Source organism: Mizuhopecten yessoensis, unplaced genomic scaffold, assembly GCF_002113885.1.
Source record: "Mizuhopecten yessoensis strain PY_sf001 unplaced genomic scaffold, ASM211388v2 scaffold10765, whole genome shotgun sequence".
NCBI classification, from domain to species: domain Eukaryota; kingdom Metazoa; phylum Mollusca; class Bivalvia; order Pectinida; family Pectinidae; genus Mizuhopecten; species Mizuhopecten yessoensis.
The window spans coordinates 254102-281115 of record NW_018408710.1 but is presented as its reverse complement, the minus strand read 5'-3'; the positions used below and the strand labels follow the sequence as shown (position 1 = coordinate 281115).

The window sequence follows — 27014 nt, the reverse complement described above, 5'->3', positions numbered from 1 at the left end:
TTATGTGCTGAGCAGTATGCTGTACTGTACACATACCATGTCAGTATTATGTGCTGAGCAGTATGCTGTACTGTACACATACCATGTCAGTATTATGTGCTGAGCAGTATGCTGTACTGTACACATACCATGTCAGTATTATGTGCTGAGCAGTATGCTGTACTGTACACATACCATGTCAGTATTATGTGCTGAGCAGTATGCTGTACTGTACACATACCATGTCAGTATTATGTGCTGAGCAGTATGCTGTACTGTACACATACCATGTCAGTATTATGTGCTGAGCAGTATGCTGTACTGTACACATACCATGTCAGTATTATGTGCTGAGCAGTATGCTGTACTGTACACATACCATGTCAGTATTATGTGCTGAGCAGTATGCTGTACTGTACACATACCATGTCAGTATTATGTGCTGAGCAGTATGCTGTACTGTACACATACCATGTCAGTATTATGTGCTGAGCAGTATGCTGTACTGTACACATACCATGTCAGTATTATGTGCTGAGCAGTATGCTGTACTGTACACATACCATGTCAGTATTATGTGCTGAGCAGTATGCTGTACTGTACACATACCATGTCAGTATTATGTGCTGAGCAGTATGCTGTACTGTACACATACCATGTCAGTATTATGTGCTGAGCAGTATGCTGTACTGTACACATACCATGTCAGTATTATGTGCTGAGCAGTATGCTGTACTGTACACATACCATGTCAGTATTATGTGCTGAGCAGTATGCTGTACTGTACACATACCATGTCAGTATTATGTGCTGAGCAGTATGCTGTACTGTACACATACCATGTCAGTATTATGTGCTGAGCAGTATGCTGTACTGTACACATACCATGTCAGTATTATGTGCTGAGCAGTATGCTGTACTGTACACATACCATGTCAGTATTATGTGCTGAGCAGTATGCTGTACTGTACACATACCATGTCAGTATTATGTGCTGAGCAGTATGCTGTACTGTACACATACCATGTCAGTATTATGTGCTGAGCAGTATGCTGTACTGTACACATACCATGTCAGTATTATGTGCTGAGCAGTATGCTGTACTGTACACATACCATGTCAGTATTATGTGCTGAGCAGTATGCTGTACTGTACACATACCATGTCAGTATTATGTGCTGAGCAGTATGCTGTACTGTACACATACCATGTCAGTATTATGTGCTGAGCAGTATGCTGTACTGTACACATACCATGTCAGTATTATGTGCTGAGCAGTATGCTGTACTGTACACATACCATGTCAGTATTATGTGCTGAGCAGTATGCTGTACTGTACACATACCATGTCAGTATTATGTGCTGAGCAGTATGCTGTACTGTACACATACCATGTCAGTATTATGTGCTGAGCAGTATGCTGTACTGTACACATACCATGTCAGTATTATGTGCTGAGCAGTATGCTGTACTGTACACATACCATGTCAGTATTATGTGCTGAGCAGTATGCTGTACTGTACACATACCATGTCAGTATTATGTGCTGAGCAGTATGCTGTACTGTACACATACCATGTCAGTATTATGGGCTGAGCAGTATGCTGTACTATACACATACCATGTCATTATTATGTGCTGAGCAGTATGCTGTACTGTACCCATACCATGTCAGTATTATGTGCAGAGCAGTATGCTGTACTGTACACATACCATGTCAGTATTATGTGCTAAGCTGTATGCTGTATTCTGAAATCATTATTTGTCATTATAACTTTTTTTAGCTGTTGTGAAGTTATAATTTTGCTGCACTGGTTTGTAGGAGGAAATCATGTCAGACGAGGAGAACAACAAAACACCTGTGCAGGAACAGGCCCATCCCCTGCCTGACAATCCCATCTCTCCCCGAGCAGGCCACCATCTACAAGAGGACTCGGACGAGGAGGAAACCGAGGAAATCAGTGAATGGGAAATAGAGCGACAGAGGCAAAAGGTAGGAATCCTAATCTACAGATCATTACCTCAGTCATTGTAAAGTCAGGTCATAATTAATATTTTATTGTTAAAGTAAGTATACTATACCTTACCAGTGATCACTTTATGTTTGGTATCAATCTCTTGTTAAAAAGATTTTACACATGAGAGTCATATCTGGAAACAGGATTCTGAATGTGGGGTTAAATTTGAACAAACCAAATAAATCATTGGCCGTTTATTTCGTGCTCTTTAAAATATCCTGTTCAAAAACAATTTTTAAGGAAATTGTTGAATCTGTGATCAATTACAGGAAGAGCGTCAGAGATTGGAGGAAGAGGAGGAGCGAATGAAGGAAGAAGAAAGACAGAGACAACTGGAATGGGAGGAGGAAGAGAGGAGACGACAGGAGCATCAGAGGAAGCTGGCAGAGCAAGAGGAGGAGGAGTTTGAGATGAAGCTGGAGGAGGAAGAGCTAGAGGAACAATTAAGACAGGAAGAAGAAGAGGAAGAAAGAAGGATTCAGGAAGAGGAGGAGAAAGCAGCCGCAGAGGCCCTGCAGAGGGAGAGAACCTCTCCAGTGAGAGAGGTGGAACATACACAGATAGATCTACACCAGCTCAAACAGCTCCGCCTCAACCAGGAGGCTGAAAGGAGGCAGGAATACCTACAACAACTAGATGATGTATGTACTCCAAGAAATAAACGACTGGATTTTGTTGTTTGATGTCGCTAGACTGAAATGTCACTGTAAACTACCATAACATATTCACAGACAATCAATTTTGTGGAAATCCACCCACTGTATAGTCAATGACATACTAATTATATTATCTACAGCTATAACTTTCATTAGGTATTTAAGTTAATACTTTACAATATAGTGATGGTGTATAAATGATAGCATCAGTTGATACGCCAACTGATCAGACTACAGGGATGAATTTAAACGTTTTTGACATGTCTTACAGCTGAGTTCGGATGAGGAGTTTGTTGAAGATGACAAAAAAGTTAGCCCTGCCCTGGCACCTGCCCCCACTGTGACCTCCCCCAAACGGGTAAGTTCTCCCTCACTCCCATACTTTCATTGTGTGTATCTTGGATGATTGCCTAGTTTTTCAGCATGATCCTGTTTGTTGAGGTTTTCATCAGACAACAGTTTCGAGTCCAACCATTTTTGAGGAAAAATAATAAGGAAAAGATTACGTCCTCAGAAGATGGCCTAATGAATGTATAAAATATATTATCAATTTGAAGAAAATTTGCTAATATTAGAATAGTAACTTTCTTCCTACTGACGATCAAACATAAGTGGACTGTACCATCAGGCAGACATTTAGAACAGCTTTACAATAGATTTCATCCTTCTCCTAGTTAGCACCAATGCTAGGTTTGCACTTTTTGTTTCCTGGCAGGCATATCTTCCTCCCCGCCCCCCACATTAACATTTTTCAGATAAAGCTGAACTATAGTCATACTATACATACTGGTGTACTGGTGTAGATCTATCTGTGCTAGGAGTGGCAGAGCTGAAACTACCCTAATTTTAGAGTTTAGTTTGATCACGTGATACTCCAACCAATCTACATTTTTTAAGGATATTTAGTTGCAGACATTACTTTTTATTAGAAAGAGGAATTATAACATCTTTGAATAACCAATTATATATATAGGATCTTACATGAGTTTCTATTTCATATGAGATTTATGGAATGAGTCGGAAGAATTTTTCAATTTAGCGAGCCTCAGTCTCTGGCGAGCTAAAATGAAATATTTGTGACGAGTTTCATAAATTTCATATGAAATGAAAAAGAGTGTAAGATACTTTTTATCACATAATCAAAATTTGTGGCATTTATTCGTGTAAAACGACAATTTTCATACAATCTTGAAATGTAAAAAGCAACCATTTTGACTCCAGTGCGCAAGTCTGTGACGTCATGTAATTGACCTAGGCGAGACGTCACAATTGAAACAATCACAAGGCTGATAGGTCATTTCACATGGGTTCATATGCAAAAAAATATGACATGTGTATATTCAATGGATAACACAGTACATTATGTGATAACTATATATAATGTGGTAAGTATAGATATGCAGGTGAGCATCAGGAATTTTGGAATTTACTTTTTCAGGTGCATGCTCTACTATTATTTAGTCAAATGTCAAATCCTTGATTTAAACCTTTTAAAGTCACTATCATTCTTAATTAAAATGTTTTCTCCATCAAACTATTGTCATTTTGAGTGTCTGGTCGCACATGTATGAGCAATCTCGCACAAATCCACACAAAACGTGCTGAAATGGAATTTTATATTTGAGCAAAGCTCATGTTTATTTTTAAAAAATCTGTTGTTGAATGGATTATGTATAATATTGTAGAAAACAGGAGGATTAATCAGTAATTTCTGAATCATGTGATTTCGGTGACAACTTTTCTGGGCTGAGAAAGTTCATACAAGTGAGGCCCAGCGCCCTAGGTTGATTACCCGGCTTGTTTTGTTGGTTTCCACTTTAAATCACTAACTGTCTGTTTGTGGCTCTAATCTTTCTCACACAGGAATTGAAGACATGCAACTTTTTGAGTGTTCACAAATTTTTCAAGGATGAGAAAAAGGTATGACGTATTTATGAATACACATATACCTATATATATATATAGCCCATTTTAATCACTCTACAACAATATCGGACAGCATGCTGACTTGTTAGCATGGTAATTACTAAAAACATACTTACATCCATGTATGAACTTCCAAACTCGATGTAAAAACATTCAGTTATTACTATTTCCTGTAGTCAAATGTAAGCCAAGTACACCTCATTCAATATCTGTTAAATGACTTATTTTGAAGGTCAGTTGAAATTTTTTTTTTTAATGTGGCTAGCAAATTTACCCCAGGTATATAACTATTAAATTTTGGGACAGTATTTTTTGGTGTACAGAGAAATCTTTGGTTTACCAGGAAATCTCTGCAATATATATATATAATCTCATGTTACTACATATGTTTTTGCTTTACTAGTCAATCCTACTTCTATACGTACCCTTGCTTTACTAGTCAATCCTACTTCTATACGTACCCTTGCTTTACTAGTAAATTCTGCATCTATACGTACCCTTGCTTTATTAAGAAATCTCTCAACTATACCTTAGCTCTAACAGTAAACCTTTCAGCGATACCCTTGCTTTACAAGATAATCTTTCAACTATACCTTTGCTTTGCTTGGAAATCTGTCAGCCATATTTTTGCTTTACCAAAAAATGTTTCAGCTGTATTTTGCTTTATTGTGTCTACCCTTCGAATGAAGGGAGACATATTGTATTAGTACTGGTTCTTCTGGTTCTGGTTCTTCTAACATGATTTTGTCCAGGCCGTAACTTTTAAATCATTAAAGGGGATACATACATTTTTGTTCACAAAAAAAAATCTCTAGTTAAGAAATCTTTCAGACATAAACTTGTTTGAATAGTAAATATCTCAGCCATACCCTAGCTTTACCAGGAAATCTTTCAAGCACAACATGGCTTTATTGAGAAATATTTCAGCCATAGTCTTGTTTTAATAGTAATATTCACAGCCATATCCTTGCTTTACTGTGTGTGACATACGGTAAACCTTCGGTCAGTTCGAACAAAATTAAATAAATATTTATGAACCTGTTCGGATTATACAAAATTATGCTTCAGAAAATAAGCGTGAGTTCGAACTATCAACAAAAATTTTGGCAAAGTGCAAATCAAGTCACAAACATATACCCGACATATTTTCTTCACCGGAGTATACCTCTATATATCCAATGTAAGGTCGATACGTAACAACGACGGCCTGGCATAGAACAATGGCACATTTATAAATGGGTAAAATGATAGTATATTATTTAATTCAATGTTAATTGATCATTAAACTTTCTTCATTTCGTGATAATTATGATCGTTATTGCGAAGCAGAGGCCCTTGTGTAGGCCCCGGAACAGTACACGTTTCATTTGTGACACAAAAGTTAAGACTACCTAGCTTGTATCAGAGACCTAAATATTGAGTCTCTGCGTGGTTAGGTTTTATTTGAATCAGAAACTATTGTATATATTATTTCGTAATGAATGGTCCGTTTAATAAATTGAAAACACAGTCTACATAACCTGTTGCTTTTACAAAGCGCTACTGTACAGTAAATATAGGTCTACCGGTATGTGTTAGTAAAATTAGGTCAGAACATCAACATGTCATTATAAGTGATATAGTCCTAATACCTACCAAACTTATTTGACACCTTCAAAATTACCCATCACTAATTGGGACACCTGTGGATTGTTTGGACTTTGACATGAATGCTAATCACGTCACTCACCATGGCTGGGCGGCCGATTCCTACCGCGACATCGTGTCCTGCCCTACCTGGTGTAAGGGCACACGTTTACAGGTAATACCTTGATTGGCAATAATTAAGGGATGTCTGGTCGCAATATAATGATCAAAATGCTTAGTTAACACTGTATTTGACAACACACGGGCGATTTCTTATCGTATAGCCATACAGCGTGACATCAGTTTGTACTGATCGCATGTTATTTATACATTGTCGGGGCCTAAGTTGAAATTGGCTATCTCGTGCACGATGTGTTTTTCAAACAATGTAAAAAAAATGAATCAACGCTAAAATCTGTGTCATATATTTATGGTTTGTCTGTCAAAGCTGTACTGCTATGCTCACACATATAACCCATTACCCTAAACGTGTCTGTTGATCAAAGTAATAGCATTTTTCCAGGGCCGATCGCCGCAAACTGTCAATGGAGTTTGCCGAAAAAAATCTTACTTTACGTTTTTATTTGACAAGTTCGGACTATCCAAAATAGGGTCAATCAGAGTTTGAACTATCACTAGCTAGAAAATTATTGTTTTTATTGAAAAAAATATGTGTTCGAACTATCCGACGATTCGAACTGACCGGAGGTTTACCGTATCTTCTATACTATTTCACCTGGAGTAACCAGATTTGGTGTACAAGGACATCTTGGGATTTGGGATGGCGGAGGGCAAGAATTAGGTTACTTGTGACATATTATGACTTGACCATTGACCTTCACTTTTGAAATGTTTGTCCAGGGCATATCTTCTATACTATTTCACCTGGAGTAACCAGATTTAGTGTACATGGACATCTCCGGATGGGGGAGTGCAGAGTGCAAGAATTAGGTCACTGTGACCTATGACTTGACCTTTGACTTTTGAAAAAGTTTAACATAAGTTTATTGTTTGTTAAATATAGAAATCATTACCGGTGCAGAACTCTGGATTGCCTTGCAATACTTGGCCCAGTTAGGACATCTTTTAGCCTTAGTCTTGCTTTATTAGGAAATATCTCAATCATACCTTGCACAAAAAGGAAGTCACACAGCTGTATCTTTGCTTTACCAGTATATCTTTCAACCATACCCTTGCTTTGCTTTGAAATATTTCAGCCATACCTTTGCTTTGCTTTGAAATATTTCAGCCATACCTTTGCTTTGCTTTGAAATTTGACCAGTACTTTACTAGAGAATCTCTTGTCTATACTTTTACTTTGCTGAAAAATAATCTTCAAAATCTTACCCTTGCTTTATTATTGAATCTCTTGCTTATATATACCTTTTTAGTTGGAAGAATGTGGTTTTATTTTGTTTTTAGGGTACCAGTGTGCAATTGTATCCCCTCAAAGTAGGCCTGTAACTCTTTGATAGCTTAAAATGACATTATCATCTGAGTAATCTCAGTTATTTTGCTTAAAAGAAAAATCCAATTCTGATATTAACATCCATCAGCTGTCTGGTGAAAGACCATATAACAACTTGCCTTTGATCATTTCTTATCCATATGTGACCAGTTAGAGAGGCTGCAGTACTATTTCTCTTAGTACACCTATTTAACCATTTAAAAATATTTCAACAATATAACTGACTTTTTTTCAGCTATAAACTAAAATTGTTTACTCAGAAATTTCTTAAGGCTGAAAGTGACAAAATGAAAATGGACAGTAGAGAAACTTCCAGATTTTCAACACATGTTTTATACAATTTGCTCTGAAAAAAATATCCGCCTTTTAAAACACTGCCTGGATTATTAGAAAAACTGGTCATGAATTAGCAAGACTTGACTATGTGTTAATTATATCACCTACTGTAAAACACATTCCATCAAGATTTGATGAGAATGTTATGTGTGTGTGTGTTATATGGAATACATTTTGGTAGAGGTGGACTGTACATGTTCATATAGATGTGTGCTTTTTCTAGTACTGTAGTCAGTTGTACTGGACAGGGTTTAAGGAACTCTTTTCCCCATTGTCTGGTATACTGCACAAAGTATTCTGTAACTGTTTGGCTATTTGCAATAATGTAAAGTTAAATTAATCCATGAAAATATCATAAATATGATATTGTGTTAAATAATCTACTTCATTTAGTATTCAAAGAATTTAATTTCAATTTTGCTAAAAGAATGTAATTCTGCGAATATATTTCCAGGAATTGTTCTTGAAATAATATTAAATTAAGCTAGAGAATGAGTTCACTGTGACATATAATGCCATGTTTTGTGTTACTTTAGTATTTAAGATACGTAGCTTTTACCATCTTTCACTGTACCATTGTGACATCACTATTTACAGGAGACTCTGCCAACCTCCCATACTAGCCCTGCTGTTACTCCTACTGCTACCTACCAGGTCTCCTCTCAGTGGGGTGTACCGGAGAAACAGGAGGCAAAGAATGTCCAGAAGGTGGAGGGAGTCACAAAGGAAGTGGAGGAGGAGGTGATAGTACGGGCAGTGAAATCCCCTGGCCTCCGCTTCTCCCCAGTACCCACCCCAGCCATGGAAATGGCTCGCCAGAAGGGGTATGTACATTTTTACATACTCATAACCTTGACATAATTTGATGTTGACAACCAATTCTCACTTGTATTGTGACCTACACCTACCTTCACTCATGTTGTAACTTCTACTTAAAAACTAACCTTTACTTATATTGTGACATCAATAATTTGAAATTAATCCCAAACAAACCCCTTAATTCATTGTGGAACAGAAAACAACACCCAACATTTACAAATTCTTGTTACTTTTTCCTCTAAATTCTCAAGTAAAGGTTTGCAAATAGAGCCATATAAGAGAGATAACCGTTACATTAATAAGCCAATCACCCATCAGAATGGACCTAATTGTTTCTTACTAGCCAAGGAAATAAAATATAATGAAAAGAAAACAATTGATTTGTTTAGGGGACAGAATTATTAAAATAAAAAAGTTGTTGTATGGGGTTTAAAAAAAAAAAAGATAGGATTATTAATTGAACATTTTAAACTGTAAATTCTATCTCATTATATAGCTGTCCAACTGTGTCATCTAGTGTAAAACTATAAACGTCAAGTACTGTTGTCACGATGGATACCAGTAACCATTCAATACATAAACAAAGTAGGACTATGTATTAAATATAAGCTTTTTTGATTGAATGTAGTAGTATGAATTTTCTTCGCTCACATTTTCATTTCTGATTTGATGTTATTTCATTTGCGTTATTATCCATTTTCCTTTTCATATATATAAGTTTTTTTGTCTTGAGCTGTAAAGCCTTAAAACAGAAACAAAACAAATTGTCACTAGGTATCGATCAATCACCTCCAGGTTCCATGATGTCATCCCTGAATAAAGAACAAATTTAATGTAATTTTGACATGGTGAACACATGGTCAAATTCATACTCAGATCATGTTAGAAGTTGATAATGGTCAAAGTATACTAAATGATGTTGTAGCTGTTCCTAATGGTTGACATTAACAGAAGAAGATATTAAATACTGGTATATAATGACTTGTTTGATCAAGGGGGCACGCTAAATATTACTGGTATACAACCTGTGTGATCAAGGGGACATGCTAAATATTACTGATATACAACCTGTGTGATCAAGGGGACACACTAATATTACTGGTATACACTTAACTACCTGTGTGATCAAGGGGACATACCTGATATTACTGATATACAGTTACCTGTGTGATCAAGGGGCCACATATGATATTACTGGTTTACAGTTACCTGTGTGATCAGGGGGCCACACCTGATATTACTGGTATACAGTTACCTGTGTGATCAAGGGGACACACATGATATTACTGACATACAGTTACCTGTGTGATCAAGGGGACATACCTAATATTACTGATATACAACCTGTGTGATCAAGGGGACACACTAATATTACTGGTATACACTTAACTACCTGTGTGATCAAGGGGACATACCTGATATTTCTGATATACAGTTACCTGTGTGATCAAGGGGACACACATGATATTACTGATATCCAGTTACCTGTGTGATCAAGGGGATACACATGATATTACTGGTATACACTTAACTACCTGTGTGATCAAGGGGACATACCTGATATTTCTGATATACAATTACCTGTGTGATCAAGGGGACATACCTGATATTACTGATATACAACCTGTGTGATCAAGGGGACACACTAATATTACTGGTATACACTTAACTACCTGTGTGATCAAGGGGACATACCTGATATTTCTGATATACAGTTACCTGTGTGATCAAGGGGACACACATGATATTACTGATATACAGTTGCCTGTGTGATCAAGGGGACATACCTGATATTACTGATATCCAGTTACCTGTGTGATCAAGGGGATACACATGATATTACTGGTATACAGTTACCTGTGTGTTCAAGGGGACATACCTGATATTACTGATATACAGTGACCTGTGTGATCAAGGGGATACACATGATATTACTGGTATACAGTTACCTGTGTGATCAAGGGGCCACACCTGATACTACTGGTATACAGTTACCTGTGTGATCAAGGGGTCATACCTGATATTACTGATATACAGGTACCTGTGTGATCAAGGGGATACACATGATATTACTGGTATACAGTTACCTGTGTGTTCAAGGGGACATACCTGATATTACTGATATACAGTTACCTGTGTGATCAAGGGGCCACATATGATATTACTGGTTTACAGTTACCTGTGTGATCAAGGGGCCACACCTGATATTACTGGTATACAGTTACTTGTGTTATCAAGGGGACACACCTGATATTACTGGTATACAGTTACCTGTGTGATCAAGGGGCCACACCTGATATTACTGGTATACAGTTACATGTGTGATCAAGGGAACACAGTTCATAGTTTTACTATGGACAATGTTTGGTTTTGGCTGTGGGTCTTTTTAGCATGATAATAGGTTATTACTCTCCTTTACTGAAGTGATTTAAAATATTTACAGTTTAGTTGAAGATGTTTGCTTAAAGCTCAGGGACCATAAAATATCTCCATCCTCGTCGTCTATAGCAGAAGCCATGACTTATCACTCCCAATTATATTTTCAAAAATTGGCCTGCTTGTGGCTGACGTTTAGGAATCTACTCTGGTACAAGTTATTGTCATATGTGAGTTAGTGTAATAATTTATAAGTCAATGATTGTTTAAACATTTAGAGTGACGGAGTCGAAACCTTTCACAGCTTTTATTGCAATATGGTATTAAAAGTTATCAAGGTCAATCTTTACAACTTCATGTATTGTATAAACGGATCATGATGACAGTCAAGTCTACAAGAAAGATTTATCTGTCTTTGAACATTTTCTGTGTTTACAGTGAGATTTGAGCAACAATATTAACTGCATAATGAAGTAGTTTTCACTCAATCTCTAATTTCTGTACTTTTGTAACCCAAAGTTAAATTCCTTGCAAGTGCCACAGGTCAAGTAATGGAAGTTCACTGAATGGTATCGTATTAAACATCTGATCACCTCAAGATGTTTTTTACAAAACTTCATAGATGTATGCATCACAAATATCGGAGTTGGCATGTCATGTTGTACTCCCATTCATTCTCCAAACTCAATGTCAGTGAGCCCTAGAACCCTATGTCTTCTTCAATCTCAAGACAGTTCTTTTTATTATTTTCTAATAATGATTGCTGTAAAATGAGTTGGCCAGCTAGTGAGGAAATGTTCTAGATGGTATATTTGATGGTTGATATCTTATGTACAAACTCTTGGTAATTAATGAGGGCTGGGTAGGATGGTGGTGGGGGAACTATATATGGACTTGTGTGTAGGTTAAGGAGGCAGGCTACAGGTGTGGCTGTACAGGAATATACCCTGACAGATGGGTGTGGGTACCTCTGGGGATAGGCTATCTATTATGTATGGAGTTGGATCTATACCCACTCTTACACATAGCCAGTAGGGTAGTAGTGGGGTAGGTCTGGATTATCCTCAGCAGCAGGGGCCAAAACCAAAACATGAAGGTGCATTCCAGTGATGTGATGGAAGATGCCTAAAGATCGCAGGTATATTTTTGAAACTTATCTATCAAGGCATTACCTCAATTGGTCATCTTTGGGATACAACTCAGGTAAGTGTGGAATGGCACCTGAAGAGGAGCCTGTTTACCTGTAGAATGGAAGAGGTGCTGCCAAAGTTTTGGTTAAGGCTCTGTGATGTATAGCCGTGCTATGATAAACTGGCTATCTGAGGAAGCACTTGACTTCTAGTAACAGATTGCAGGTAGCCTTATTGATCGCATAGCCATATACATAATTGATTTGAAGGAATTCATTCAGTTTTTTGTGTTTGGTGGGTTGGAACTATCACTGGTTACTCACTACAATGGAGGGATGGTTCTATTTCAGACACTGCTGGTAGAACCGGCTCATTCACGGCCGACAATACAATGGTACGTCTAACTCACACTGTACTACAGTCTACCCGGTCTCAGACGTTCTTAACCTGTTAATTTACACAAGTCATTGATAGGCAACTATTATGTGAGAGACATGCATGGAGTTATTACTGGGTACTATCACTGCCTGAGTTTGTATATAGACATTGTAAGTGACACTATAGGCTAACACTGATTGAATGTTGGGGTAATTATATGGTATATATATGATTAGGCTCATCGCAAATAAAGTGTCCAACAGTGTACATGATCAGAAGATCAATGCATCCTTGAAAATGTGTCTGTAACTTGGTAGGAATATGTTCTGTAACAGACACTGGTGATATCAGTCAGAAGGTAAGTGATGACAGGTCCTTTAAAGGTTCTTCTTAGGTGCTGAATAACTTGCTTCTTTGAATAGCAGGTTCTTTAATTGTACAATGTTCACTAGTAGAAATGACAACTTTCGAAAGAAAATTTGTACAAGTAGCAAGGTGATGGAAATAACCAATGCTTTCTCCTCACTGGCGGTAGTGGTACTGTTTGGCTGTATCCAATAAAACAGTAGCCACTTTGACCTGTATTATTTACACTATAGTCACACCACACAGCTGACAGGGGTGTGCATTTAGACCCAAGGGAAATAATTCTGATCACTGATGTTGTCAGTATTATCTCATCATGAATACATGTATGACTAGTCAGTGACCACATGTGATACACTGTTTTAAACAATCTCCATAAAAAGAACAATTATACATAAATCAGCAATTTGTATTCTTTTCTAAAAAATTCTGAAATTATTGCTTAATGCTTAATATTTTTGACAGCAGAATTCAAGATGAAAGTGAAAAAGGTCAAGGTCATTTATTTGAAGCATAGTGAAAAAATCACTTTTCATATATATATATTATATAGTAAATGGAATCTTGGTTCACTGAAGATCAAGTTGTGTTGAAAATTTCCTGAATCATCAGAACAAGAGCATGATGGTCATGAAGTTTTTTTGCTTGTCTTTGTTGTTCAGACAATTGTCTTTTATAATCATACAATCAAAGGTGAAGGTCACAGCTTACCAACGTCAACTTTTAAGTTTCCAATACTCCCATGTCAAAGCTGTGTATTGAGGATGGAAATGGCTTGTGTATAGCTTTTATTAGTTGATGCTGGACTTGGCTATTGGTCAGTACAAGAGAGTCTTTGTTATACATATAACATATATATACTCAACTTGCTTCTGATGATGTTACACCAGATCCAAACAATGCCAAGTTTGTTGTTTAATTACCAATATTTGCAAGGGTTACAATCTTACCATTGTTAGAGAATCTCCTCCATTCATTGAAATTGTATTCTTCTGTTTGTCAGTAATGTTTCAGCATCTTCATTGATACTGTAATCAGGACCCATTTTGTCTGTGATGTTTAATCATCTTACATTTGCACTCTTATGGTGACTGTTACTTTGATGCAATGTTGGAGCAACTATGTAATGGCAACCCAATAATATACCCCTGTAAGCAAGGTTTGATGGTGTGTACTGAAATCACTATGTCTGTCCAACCGTTTATAGACATGTTAGGTGTCAGACCATAACTTGAATAGCTTTTTTCCTACAATGATCTAAACACAGAAAAAAAACATTTTTCATCCAAATGAAATTGCAAGCAAGGAGTTTGCCTTTGATGTAGCTAAATTAACAGCCATGTGGGGTGTAGGCTGAAAGTTGAAGCAGGTACAGTAACTTATTATTTCACCAGAAGTGCTGTAGCAGCTCGTACATTTTATGTGCACTTATTGCATAGCAGCTCCAATGGTGACCTATTATTTTGTTCGGTAAACATTGACACAGTTCCAGGTCAGCTTGTTCGACCAAGACAAGCGGTGAAGCAACATCAGTCGTATCATACTTTGCCAACCAGATATCAGGTCTATCTCCTGTTATTTCTGGTGATTCAAGATACACATCTCACGATTTTTGTGTCATCATTGTGTCAAAGTAGATATAGTGGTAGATTAAATATTTGAGTTTGTCATTCATTGGTCGTGTGTTCATTGAGGTTCACCGGTGCAGGTCTGTGTCAATACTTGTGGTATATATATAGCAGGTATTGCAGGGTGATATATCAAGTGAGGGGCAGGTATACGTACCGGGTCAGCTGTCACAACAGTTTGTACAGGAATAGAGCCCAGGCTGTGGGTGTGGGACCTAGGGGTTGTCAGAATCGACAGGGACAAATATGCTAGTACTGGGTGTAGTGTAAAGGAAACTGGGTCACCCCTTGTACATTTTTCATATGTTGTCGGTCGGGACTGACAAAATTCTGCAAGTGTTTTAGTGTAAAGAGTGGTTTGTCTTATCTGACCTATCAACTCAATACAAGAGCTTTAATTTCCTTTTCTTCTGATGAATATCTCTATGAATTGCAAAATAAGCAATTTCTACAACTTGTTTTGTAAAAGACTTAATTGTTATAGGGCAGGCATTGAGTTTGTGTTTTATATCATAGTATAACAAAAGAGGTAAGACGAAATGGTGTCCTACAGGGATTCAAACCTGGGACCTCCAATTCTTGACAGACACTTTAACCGATTGAGCTGGCAGTCACTTGGCTTAGTCTAGCTACACACCTCCTTCGTTTTCCCTAAATCTTAGCCCCTAAAGACAACACTATTTCCATCCCAGGTTCAGTATTCCCTTGCCAAGCTCACACACTACTTGAAACAATGCTTGGTCACAGGTACCTATGTAATAGGATAGGGAAAGTGCTTTTGGGTCAGACTCGGATTCAAACCCGGGACCTTCAAACTCTGGACAGAAGCTCTAACTAGTTGAGTTCCATGTTACAAGCAGCCGTCACTCGACTAAGTCCCGCTACAATAGTAATAGTTGTTGTCCTGTTGTAGACCATGCTATATCTGCTGCTGTTATGATGCAAAAAAAAAAGAACTTCAATATTGTATCTCACTTTAAACAGAAAAACAGACCCAATGCAAGATAGATGGAACCAGGTTTATAAAAAGTTTGGTAAGATGTTGAATAATAAAATATGATTTCTCAAATCAACACAATTTTACTGGATGAAGATATGGAGGTGTATTGATCATGCATGCAGATCAAAAGAATTCCAGAATCTCTGATTTTCATAACTTGCAATACTTTTTTTATCATATGGTTTGAAGGTCTGTAGGATACAGCTAGTCCATCCTTTGAGTGTCCAGAGAACTTCAGTAATGATTGAATAAAGTGTCAAGTGCTATCAGCCCTATATATAATACATATCTACTACAAAACATGCTGTCACTTGTGACGTGTATGTAGGTACAATGGACGGTACAACCAGGGATTAACTCTGATCTCGTCTGGTTCATTGGTCATACACACAGCCCATAGATAAACACAGCGGGGTGTTACCTGAGAAAAGTCTCCGCCTTATCAGTCCAAGTCCTATCACTGATTGCACTGCGCTTAATTGACTTAAGTGTACAGTTGTCAGCTTTCTGGAATAATGGTGGATATTTAGCATCTGTTTGGGGGTAGGTACTATTCAGTATTTGTGTTAGGCTAATTACTCTGGCATGTCCTTGTTATGTTGTAACACGGGACTGTTTGTCTATTCTATCGCTCTATTGTTAATTTGTTATTATAGCTTGGTCTAGAAATATTTGGTCAGCAGGGATCATTTGTATAAGTTAAGGTTAACGGGTGTATCAATATACCCTGAGAGAAGAATTTGTCTATTGGTTATTTATTTACTTGTTATATATAAAGAACGCACTTGACATCTTGGAATTTAAACAGCTTTTTGGTTATATTTATCTCAAGACAGAACAGTATAATGGTAATATTACAAAAAATATGGCTGCATCAGTGAGTTCCACTGAATGTTAACTCAGTCTGAGACACTGTTGAACCTTGGAGATGCTAGGGTGTACATTATAGTAGTGCAGAGGCAGCACTTTATAACTCGATGTGATTAAATCCTGAGATTTGTGATTTGGCTAGCTGTAATGTGTCATCATGGACATCCCTTGCATACATGGATATATTTTGGATGATATCTTTTGTAATGACACCTTGATTGCCAGGTTAGGTGAGCAAGCCACCAAAGAATGCTGATTCAGATATAGTACATACAGACATCTCGGGGATTATAGCTCAGCCTGAATGCAGATTATAGAGATATATAGGTTAACCATGGGATAGATTTAGTGATATTACAGATAATAATGATGACGGGGCTTTTTATTGCAGTTTAAGTGCAATGTTGAATATATCATTGTTATCAATACATGTACAATGTATATGGAAACTTTGCTTTAAACCATGAATGTAGAGACTAAAGTTGTTTGATGAAAATATTTTCTAATGTTGACCTAAACACTGAACATTGTATTTAGTTTTCTTTCGTATTTTCATGTTGTTTTGCTCAGTCACATTTCTGTTATTTTGTTTTGTTAATTTGATTTCTAAGTTTACAACTGAAATATTTGTCAATGTGCGCAGCAGCATGACGTCTTATATACCAAATGGCACCGGTGAATTAAGAAATTTAAATATTACTCACCTTGTCATTTTGTCACCTTGATTTTCAATTTTAAATACATTCAGAGGTTTAATATTAGGATTTAAGATTTGAAATTTCTCAAATTAAACTTTAGAAATGTCCTTCGTCAGTAATCTTGATCACTATAATCATTACATATAATACCTTGTCCTGTGTATTATAAATCTTAGGATTATAATATTAGTATGGTTTTAAAAAGTGGACTGCAAAACTTAAAAATCAGATGCAATTATTTTTAATGAACTTGAAATTTTGCTGGATTAGGTAGAAAAAGCATATTACTAGATCTGGGAAATGAAAAATTGAATGGACGGAGATCTCAACAAAACCCTTATATATTACGTAAGATAATTAACAACAATCCTCAATAAATGCTAAGTTTATTTTGAACACAAACAGTAATTGAAAACCTCATTAAATATTCCAACAATATTTTGTACTTAAGTACTTTAAATGTTCATAAACCAAATCAATGATTTAATTGAGCTATGACCGAATATCGTATGTAATGCAATGATTACTATACGCTTTGTGTATTCTTGCCCATGAAATGTCAGAGTTTAAAATTGATAATGATTAATAATTATACATATACATGACATAAAATACATGTGAAAAGTGAAATTGAATGCAGATTTAACATAATTGTGTAAGTCATAATTTTATGCTGTTAAAAATAATTTACTTAGATCAAACCTGTACTTAAAATTTATAATCAGTATACCTGCTTGTTCATGCTTAAAATAGTAACACTGCTTTGTAAGTAAAATGTATAAAAAAATAAAATGAAGAGTGTGTTTAATTGTTGTCACATATTACAAGTCTGAGCTTCATTTTTGGATATCGGGAACAACTTGTGTTTGTGTTCTGTTAGTGACTATAAGACAGTTGTATCTTAATATTTCTACCACTTATTAAATGTAAAACACGGGGTAAGAGAGATCACCCCGCAGAGTAACAGTGTATATATACCTCGGTAAATAGTTATAAGATTCCCATAGCTGTCAGTGTTATGTGGTGAATCTTCCATTTCTCCTGTCCTGTCTTACACACCTAAGTCTGCTTGTTTAGCCACCTTAAATTGAGCTTAGGATCAATCAAAAGAACACTGAAATTGACAAGGGATTTAAGGCAGTAGAATTTTATTGAATAACTCTGTTGTTGGAGGCCGTATGAACTAGAGGACATTCATAAAAAAGTAATCAATCTTTAAACCTAGACATGAATATCAAACCAGCTAAAGGTTTAAACAATATTTAAAAGACAACAGTTTACAGAACAAATTTTCCAGAAACAATTTTGTTGTATATTAAAATTCATGACTCCTTCAAAATATTGGTTCAATAGGATATGCCTTGATTGGTAAAAGTTGCCTAGTCACAAAACTAATGTTTTAACTTGTGTTTTCCAGCAGCCCTTCCTTATTTGTTGGTTTTTATCACTTGTATATGTGTTTTTGTTTTCCTGCAGACCTGAGGCGACCAAACCCCCTGAGATCCCTGCACATCCTCCCCCGCCCCAGTTCAGCACTGTGTCCCCTCCTACAAGGAGTGAAACACTCCCCCAGCACAAATCCCCCACCTCCCGACCCTCTCCCATCAACCCAACGCGCCTCAAAATGTCTCTGCAGAGTGATGGCAACAGCATGGACGATGAGGACAGTGATCTGGAGCAGGACAGGTAGGCCTTCTAGCTTATGAACATTTACAACACATAAAACAAAAGTATCTTGCTGTCACTAGATCTTTGTGTTATTTTAAACACTATCGAAACAGGATTTTTTTGTTGGCATGGAAGATTTTAATGTTTTCCACCTTGCTTGAGTTTTGCTGCTTAACAAAATGGTCATGTATTGGGTACATTTGATGTTTATGTACTAGATCAGGACACAGAATCTAATAGTTAAAAATAATTTACAACAGTGTTTGACTGGGCAGTTCTAGCCTTTATAAATGAACATTTCAAGAGAAGTACTCAAACTTCTGTTTTATTGTCATCAAATGAACCTCACCTATGTTGGATTGTGACGTCATCATCAATTGTTGACCATTTTGATGACGTCACAATTACTATGACGTCATCAATTGTGGAGCTCACAATCAGTGATGTCATCAACTTTGTGCTTCAAAATTGGTGACGTCATCAATATTTGTTTCCATTCAAACTTGTTGATACTTTTTCCCAAACATTTCTATGGATACATGTGTACACATTTTTGTGGAGAAAGAAAGATGGCGACTGCACAGGAGATGTGTATGGTCGGGTAGTGAAGCAGCTATCTGGAGGCTGCTGGTAAGTGTTGATATACTCTGATTGTGCTCAGGCTAAATGGATGGAAATGTTTTTAATCATCTAGGTGTTGAGAATGTACAGTCCCCTGCCAAATCAAAGGATATTATAATATTTGTGATATGTTATTTTGTGCTTTATCTTACCAACATTTTATAGTAATTCAGAAATGATCTTGTCATGTCTCAAAAACTGCTTACTAGAAAATTATGAAAGATATTTTGAGAGAAAATTTCAGATTTCTCTTTCATGCTAGATTTTTTTGTTTTGATAGTGCACAGGAGCCTGAAGTTCTGTCAATAATGAATAATAATAGTAATACAAAAAAAACCACCTATAATATGCTTAAAAAATTGGTATTTTTTTTGTATTACTATTATTATTCATTATTGACAGAACTTCAGGCTCCTGTGGATAGTGTTACAATTGACTTCATCAAAATTAAATGAAAAACTATAAAAATGCATGAAATATAGAAGAAAAAACCTTCTGATCCTAATTTGGCATGGGACTGTATGTGTACTCTTTGACATAACTAAATCTGAACGTGATCAGTACTTTTAGGTTGAGTTGAGAATATACATTGGTGGAGACTAGTTTTCCATAATTTATCCTGATTTTATAACAAAGTAAATTCTCCGAGTGCTATTCAGAACATCAAAAATTATCCTTAAAAATACCAATACTATAATAATTAACAGAGCAGTAACTGTCCTAATAATCTATTGTAGGAAGACAAAGGAATGCCTATTGTTATTATAGTATTATATATATAATCTGAAACAGACAATGTGATTGGTCAGGTGAACAAGTCTAATGGTACTATTTATAATATTCCTAATTATACAGCAGCAATTTAGCCTTTTCCAATATTGGCATAGCACATGTCAACAAAAATACAAAGAAAACATTGCAGCAATGTATTGAAATGTGTAGACAAACTGTCAGATTGTATATAAAGGGTTGAAATAATACCATAGGTACATGTACTACTAGGTTTAAGAAATTATATGTGAACGGTGAATGTGTAACATCAATCTTTTACTCTTTTTTAAGTGACAAAATTGTGTGACCTTTTAAAAAATGAAAAAAGCGATCGTTGCCAGACATTTCTTATTTGCGATAGGGAACCGAGAGATTCGGTATACAATTATTGTTAATTCTTTGTGTTAGAAAGGAATGGTATCTGTACCCCGAAATACAAGTTAGATTATATCTTAGTTAAGGCACTGATGTAGTAGCTGTATTATATTCTCGCATTCATTTGTTCAGCATCATGAAAAAACATTCCATTATACTTTAATGATATTAGCACCTGTGCCCGCACTAGTTAAGTATAACCTGTTTTACAATCGGACCAAATGTGTGTCAACAAGGGGATGCATGAAATATTCCAGTTAATGACTTCTAAAATCATATTGCCATGCAAATTGTCTATTAATTATTCAAAGTTGTATGGATTTTTGGTGAAAAGAGAAGTTTTGTAGATTTTAACTGGTGATGTTGCAGATTGGGATTCCTGTAGCATAACTAATCACTATTGATCAGTGTGATGTTGTTAATAGCTGATTGGTACGTTAATTTATAACTATAGCTGTGTAAAGTACCATCTACAGCCATAGCGTCACTCTGTAAGCTACCATCCCTGTGATCTGTGTTGTCACAATCAGGATGGAGAAAGATGATGCGTTGGAATGTATCGTTGGTCAGGAACGATGTCGTGATGAAATAACCTGCCTGATATCGTGTCTGGAACATGTCTAGTTGGCCGAGCAGCATACAATGGTTTCTAGGACTTGCAATGGAACTGTAACATATGAGCTTTGAAGGATATCATGTCTTTTGGATCTGTAAATATGTGATAGTTATTGCGTGGTTGGTGACAGTGAGAACTAAAATGGGACATGTTTAGCTTATTGACTAACAGCGAGACATGTTTGGTTTAGTGCTGTAAGATCATGTACCATGGAACGTATTACAGGAGACCCATGGTGTATGTGTACCACCCTCCTCCTATACTCTATTCTCGGCGGCGTTGGCTCCTCCCCGCCCCTTCCGTGCGGGAGCGGCTGGTGCGGAGGGCGTACAGCCCCCCTCCTCACACGGTGGAAGTCACACACTTAGTCGAAGATGAGTAAGTCGTGTATCTCAAGAAGTTACACTTTCCATGTTGGGCATTTTGCACAATACGGACATCCAAGTCAGGGGTCTTGTGTAGCACTGCAGTCATGTGCTCCATGTTTAATATATAACAGAGGTTAATTTAGCCATTGCCCTACTGGTCAAGACTTTCAGTTTTCCTGTTTGCCAGTTCATTTTGAAAGGAAAAACTTGTCTGCATGGGCCAGTGACAGAGTTTCAGTCAACATGGGGGTATGATCTCCTCAAATATCTTTTGACCCTCAAAAAATAGAGACTTTAAATATTTTTTTTATAAAGGGGTCAGAAATACTTTTATTTCTTGTAAAACACTGGGTGAGTTTTCCTTTGAAATGAACATCGAAACTCTGATAAGTACACCATCCTGAGAACTATTATCCTTTAAAATGGTTAAGAACATATCTGCTACAATCATTTCAGAATGTTTTATTAGGAAACTGGTTTTGCCACTTGACATCAGTTATCATTTACTCTTGCTTTGATTCCTGTTTGATGTCAAGTCAGTTGTCTTCTTTCTAAATGTACTGGATTTTGAGTCAGGTGTAGCATTGGATGTTAAGTAACACACTCTGTGTATATGTAAATTTAAATCCTGTTTTACCACATGGCAGAAAAGTCATACAAAGATTGCTTGTTTTAGTGTGTAGTGCTTTTCTAAGTCTACTTGTCAGGGTGGAGTAAATTTGTCATATTAAGAATTTGCATCTCCTATTTATAGGTCGGACATGGGGACGTACCTGAAGAATCTGCCAACATCCTACAGCTACGCCCCCTACAAAGGTCTCGACCTCCCCGACGACGACATGCTATCTTTCACCTCCACAGAGAATGGTGACAGCTCAACATATGCCAACACCAACCTGCCCTACGGCAAGGACGTCCTGGCCAACATGAATCTCAGTGGTGAGCACATTCTAAGTCTTCTGCTTGCAACCTTTTCATAACTGACAATAATTCTAAATGTCAAGACTGATAAAAACAACTTGAGAATGTCACTTTACATCAGAAACTTTGAGATATTTATCCCTACTTGTATATATATGCAGGGTATGCATGATCCCTCATAAATAGTGCTTAAATACAAAAGTTTCAGACCAAGACCAGGCAAGTTTTGATAAGTGCTTGTCATCAATGTTCTTCTGTTAGTTGCAGAATAAACATTGATTTACCTGTGATCTGCTTGATGTCCCCTTTTGTAAGGTATAATAGTGTAACGCCTGTTGTAGATCCCAATACTGTGATAAAGCTACAGGACCACCTGCGAGACCAGAGGAAGATGCTGGACCAGGAGCGCAACCAGAGACTCACTATGGAGAGCAAACATAAGTCTCTGTCCAAGGGTCGCAACGAAATGCAAAAGTAAGTATTCATGCTTTAATCAGTTTAACAGTAGGTAATATAGCATTTGTTGTGTGCTACCTTTAGATTGGTAAATACCTGGTACGTCTATCGTCATATGGAATCTAAATGTTGTTGCGCTGTCCTTGCAGGAAGATAGACACACTGAACCAGCAACGTACATCACTGGAGCAGGCCAAGCTCGACATGGAGCAGAGAATCAGGACTCTGGAGTACAACCTCAACGAGGAGATCGAGATGAGGAAGAATGCTGACATCCTCCTCAACAAGACAAAGGAGCAGCTGTCCCGCAAGGAGGAACAGTACACAAAGTAGGCATAGAAGGTTACAGTAGTAAGTTAAATGGAACAGTACACAAAGTAGGCATAGAATGTTACAGTAGTAAGTTAAATGGAACAGTACCAGAGGTCTTACCTCTTATTCTCTGTGACTCAATCAATGCCAATACAAGCCTTTTTGAAAGTTGGATCCTAGTTGTGCCATGATATAGATATCGCATAGAACTTTTTAATAGTTGGGGTCTCATGCGTTTGATTTTTGCTGAAATTTGATATGAGAATGGTACTGTATCGACATGATTGCTTGTAGCTGTTACATATTGTATTTGTATTAAAGTCAATGTGTTGTGATTTATAAAGTCTGGTAACAAAAGATTAAAGCTACTGACTATTAAATAGAGAACTCCAACTTGCTGGACCTTTATAAGGAGAAGATGAGATTAAGGTGCTGTACTTGCTTTGAAGGTTAATGTTTATAACAGTGTGGATGCCAAAGGAGCAAATTTTCAAGATTGTCTAAATAACAGTTGTTATACATGGTGTTCATTTCAGTGAGATGGAACGGCACCAGAAGGCCGAGCTCCAGATCAGGAACTTGCAGATGGAGATCAGAACTGCCACCAGTGCCATGAAACAGGTGAGACTGAAGTCAATTTAAATCAACGTCATAGGTAATGTAGCTAGTCTAGGAACCTATCTTGTCATTACACATACTGATGATGAAGACTGTATATATACATAGGTGTTTTTACCTTCACTGTCACTATACATACTACTGGTGACATAATAACACTGTGAACTGGTGTTTTAGCTCGAGGATGAGAAGGAGACCCTGACTCGTCAGTACCAACACGAAAAGAATGCCCGTCAGCTACAGGAACAGCTTAACGAGGAGCAACATAAACTGCAGCACCAGCTACACACAGAACAGGTCAAGGCTGCCACTCAAAAGGTCAGTCGTTTGTCAGGTCAAGGTCACTGATTATAGGTTATTATAAGGACTTTATTTGGTAATTAATGAGACATTAAGGCAAAATTGGAATTATGATATATCATGTAAAATTTGAATACTTACCAGAGGGTTGTGTAAAGATCACTGATGAAAGCTTAGATCAATGATAAATCTCTAGAACATTTGACATACATAAAATCAGACTGGTCAATGTAACTACGGACTGGTTGCACATAAAGGTTTACGATTTAACCACTAATCAATACCGAATCTATGATAGTAGTGCATATAGGGATTGAACGGCGGTTTTTAAATTTTCATGCCAGTGTGAACGCAAATCGGTTACATCAATATTAAACATGCAGCCCTAGCAGGCTTCATGCAATATGGATGTAACCCATTTGCATTCATACCGGCATGAACATTTTCACGTTGGTAATTTTTTTTTTATATACATCTGTACTTGAAGAAGTACTTTCATACTCAAATGAAATGCATTTCTGCTGGTAATGTTCATATAGTGGGTTGCAGCGCAAATGTAAACATAGTGTTATGGCCATGATGGTACAAATGAAATGGTTAACATATTCCCATGAATCATGATAAGGGATTTCACTAAATATCGAGTCCATATACTTTTGTAATACTTATTCTGTGTTGTGTATTTCCTGGCAGTCTGATGCTGAGAATCGTTTTGAAGTTGCCGATGAAGACAGGAAGTACACCCATGATCACTTGGAAAAAGCTCGGGCAGAACTTGGTGCTATGAAGGTGAGTGATCTCCACAGCTACACAAAGACCTTGTCTCTCTAGTCAGCAGTGGTCCTAACTTAGTACCCCATGATGCTTAATCAGTTACCTTGAGAAACATGTACAACTTATCGACAGCTTGATTAACTTGGTAAAATACTAACCCACAAGTGCATCAAATTGCAATTTTGATACAGTTAGTTACTGTTGCCTCTTAGAAATGTGCAAAGGTTAAAATGGGCAAATTGTTTTCTTAACAAAACTGCAAAGGTAGGAAATATAAGCGCAATTGTTATTTTTGTTCTTGTTGAATTAAGTAGCCTATTAAGTCTGACACATTTGTTTCTGGCATAGTTTGGGTATTTCCTGCCCCAGAAACATTCACCTTTATGATGTGTTCTTGTCTTCAGATGGAGCTGGACAGACAGAGGTCAAGGTTCAAGGACGAAAATGCCCTGCTTTCGTCAGAGAATGAGGAGCTGCAGCATAAGATAGAGGACCTGAAGACTGAGATTAAGCTGAATGAGGATGCCCTGGCTCACGCCACAGTCCAGTACAACCTCCAGATCAGCAACAGTCGCAGTGAGGTCAACGTCCTCAATGGTGTGGTGGAGCGTGAACGCCTTGCCAGGGAGAAAGGCGAGGCACAGGTTTGTACATATGAGACAAGTACACCCTTTTTCAGTGGTAGACTCCCTCTTTTATGTTAAAAATGAAAAACACTTGACCAAATACAGCCTAAGACTGTGATAATATTAACATATTGATGGATATTTTGTCACTGTTTGTGTGATGTTAGCCTGTCCATCAGACTCCTGAGCTACAATTTAACACCAGTTTTTTTGGGGTCTATTTCCTATCTTTTAGTGATATGAAAGGGAAATTCAGTCGTTGATTTCTTCCTGTGTTCTGTTTTCCAGTTGGAGTCAGCCAAAAACAGACTCCATTCGGCTGCTATGGAATTGGAGAAGAGTGAACAGGCCAGGAATGAACTGGAAAGGTATTATCTCTTTTTGCACTTTTTATCGATGCAGAATAATCAGCATAAAGGGGGAGGGGGATATACAAGTATTAATATGTACTATGTAAAGTGGTACTCATATCCCTGACAAGACATCTTGATTCAGTGACATTGCTCTAAGGCACTTTATTTCTTGATTGATTTTGATCAAACTGTATATCGAGGTGGAGTATGGAAATAAAAAACCACACTTTATTTTACAACAGTTTTGAAACCTGTCTTATCAACCTATGTTAATCATTATTATTGGCCCTGATAGAAGCACACTCAGGATCTTGATGTTGGAGGAAGCCGGAGTACCGAGAGAAAAATGTACCTGGTCACGCAGATGACCTCACACCTTTTCATGTGAAACCCTGGCCATATTGGTAAAAGGCAAATGTGCTATTCACTGCCCCAAGTATGAACATATTTCAAATGAGTTTGAGTTTCCTTGTTCCAGGGTCAAGTTCAAGGACAACTTTACTGTTTGTAAAATTGGAAAACAATGAGTCACTCTTTTTTTTAAGGGAGTAGGGGTGTTTTATGTCTTTAACATTTCTTGTGATTTCTTCTAGGGAACATAAATATGATAAGGAAATGGGAACTTGTGATCCAGTGGGAATGTAAAAGTTAAAGTAATATTTGAAACAAAATTAATTTGGTTGTTTCAGGCGATACCAGGATGACAAGGAGAACTGGGAGGTCACGAAGGATCAGAAACAACGAGAGCTACAGGACTTACAGGAACAGAACCAGACAGTGTTGAGGAGGAGCCATGCCATCGAGGCTAAGCTTACCTCTGTGGAAAATGAGGTGAGGCTCCTGAAAATGTGCTGGAAAACTGACCTTAATTGAATGCTAAGCAAATGATCTGTTCTATGGGTGGTACCCTGTTTCCTGTAAGAAATAGCCCTAATGGGGAAATATTGTAAAATAAAAATAA

At 37.1% G+C, this 27014-nt stretch overlaps 1 protein-coding gene across 4 annotated transcripts in view; it reads left to right on the top strand.

The window, feature by feature from the left end:
* LOC110462259 (ankyrin repeat domain-containing protein 26-like) overlaps positions 1-27014 on the top strand; it is an 84824-nt gene that overhangs the window by 36055 nt on the left and 21755 nt on the right. For all 4 annotated transcript variants that reach the window (XM_021516157.1, XM_021516159.1, XM_021516158.1 and 1 more), the window contains 15 exons: positions 1802-1972; positions 2267-2638; positions 2925-3011; positions 4517-4573; positions 8607-8833; positions 18751-18960; positions 22448-22632; positions 22956-23088; positions 23220-23399; positions 23919-24003; positions 24178-24318; positions 24994-25089; positions 25479-25718; positions 25989-26068; positions 26743-26884. In XM_021516157.1, coding sequence (XP_021371832.1) covers positions 1802-1972; positions 2267-2638; positions 2925-3011; positions 4517-4573; positions 8607-8833; positions 18751-18960; positions 22448-22632; positions 22956-23088; positions 23220-23399; positions 23919-24003; positions 24178-24318; positions 24994-25089; positions 25479-25718; positions 25989-26068; positions 26743-26884 — 2406 coding nt within the window. The remainder of the gene's footprint in view (positions 1-1801; positions 1973-2266; positions 2639-2924; positions 3012-4516; positions 4574-8606; positions 8834-18750; positions 18961-22447; positions 22633-22955; positions 23089-23219; positions 23400-23918; positions 24004-24177; positions 24319-24993; positions 25090-25478; positions 25719-25988; positions 26069-26742; positions 26885-27014) is intronic.